Source organism: Fulmarus glacialis, unplaced genomic scaffold, assembly GCF_000690835.1.
Source record: "Fulmarus glacialis isolate BGI_N327 unplaced genomic scaffold, ASM69083v1 scaffold21293, whole genome shotgun sequence".
Lineage (NCBI taxonomy): Eukaryota > Metazoa > Chordata > Aves > Procellariiformes > Procellariidae > Fulmarus > Fulmarus glacialis.
This window is the reverse complement of record NW_009205150.1, coordinates 15,096-16,609: the sequence shown is the minus strand read 5'-3', so window position 1 is coordinate 16,609 and position 1,514 is coordinate 15,096. Positions and strand designations below refer to the sequence as shown.

Genomic DNA, 1,514 nt, shown 5'->3' with positions numbered 1-1,514 from the left:
CTCTTACCGGTGAATCTCGGGGGGCTCCCTCTTGATCTTGGCGCTGGACTCCATCACCTCCTTTGCAACGCGGCCACTGCAGGCAGTTGAAGAACAGCAGCCGTGAGGATGTGACCATTGCACCCATAAGCTGCGAGCCCCCGCCATGGCACACCGCACCCCGGCATGGCGGCCTGGCCCCCTCCCCACGCACATGGGCCGGTGGGGGGCTCTCCCCATGGCTCCAGGGGAAAGCAGAAATATTTGCTGGAAATAAGGGTGTAGGGAAAGGCTGGGCTGACACCTCTGCCACCACGTTTTGCTGCTTTTTCTGGCACGAGATGCTGGATACCGTGGGGTCACCTCCCCGCCGGGGTGGGGGGACATGCCATGGGTGTTTGGGCCCTGCCGTGCCAGCAAGGAGGGTGCCGGCATCGTGCACCTCGCAGATGGGGATGCGCTGGGGTCTCTCGTCTTGCAGAGATATGAGGTCCCAAGTACCGGCTCTCGCTCCACGGCCAGGGAGGAGCAACACCCCCCAGGAGTTTAGGAATTGCAGTGATTCGTTTCACTCTTTGCTGTTCTCAAAAACCAAACCCCAAAGCCTCCCGTCCTCTCCCCTCCTCCATCCTGCCCCTCCAGGAATCTGCCGTTCTGGGGCTGGAGAGAGGGATGTCAGCTGTGAAACAGAGGAAGAAGTGGTGATGGCCTCAGCAGGGCGGCAGCGCTGCAATGGAGGACCTCCAGCAACAGGAGGACCCTTAGCGAGTCCTCCGACCGCGGCAGCCCTGAACTGCTCCCCACAGCTCACCCAAAGGAGCATCCGAAACCCACCCAGTAGCTGCTACTTGCTGTCATTTGTTACCTGTATCGGAACCGGCTTCCCTTGAAGAACAAGTTGCTGCTGGACACCGTCCGGACCTGGCTCGACTTCTCCAACCTGCAACAGCACCAAGAGCTGTGTGAGCACCCTGCGCTCCCAGCCAGGTGCTGAGCACCCAGGCAGGGTACGGCCCCCGGCACTGCTTCACAGCAAAGCCTTCGCCCGGTTTTGTTTCCAATGCACCGTGCCAGTGACGAGGACTGATTGCTCTATGGATGCCCTTACAGCATCATCCCCGCCAGACTGACCCCCAGCATCAGAGGGAGGGAGCTAGGCAAAATTACAGGAGCAAAGCCCTGGAGACGCGAAACACCACCAGGAACAGAACAAGCCACCAGCGGCGGTGGGGTGACACCGGCTGGCGGGATACGAGCGCCTAGACCGTCACCCCACAGCCCTCTCCGTCCCTGCCGGCAGCGGGAGCGTTGCCCAGCCCGTGCCCGGGCTCCCGGCCAGACCCGCTGCCAACGGCTTCCCCAGGGGCTGAAGGGGGGCTCGGGCTGCAGCTCATACCGGGTCCCCCGGGGCCTGCACGTGGGAGCTGCACAGGGCTGAGGCTCTCCCGGGGGCTAAAACCCTCGCCAGGACCTCTGCATCGCAGGGCTGCGGGAATCGGCCCGTCCTGGACAGGCTGGCACTCACTGGGGTCAGT

General features: G+C 62.9%; 1 protein-coding gene across 1 annotated transcript in view; it reads right to left on the bottom strand.

Moving 5' to 3' along the window:
* Positions 1 to 3: 3 nt before the first annotated feature.
* The window catches only part of FRMD5 (FERM domain containing 5), a 15,757-nt gene continuing 14,246 nt past the window's right edge, over positions 4 to 1,514 (bottom strand). The window contains exons 9-10 of the mRNA XM_009575294.1: positions 845 to 919; positions 4 to 76 (exon numbers count right to left, since the gene is read on the bottom strand). Coding sequence (XP_009573589.1) covers positions 4 to 76; positions 845 to 919 — 148 coding nt within the window. The remainder of the gene's footprint in view (positions 77 to 844; positions 920 to 1,514) is intronic.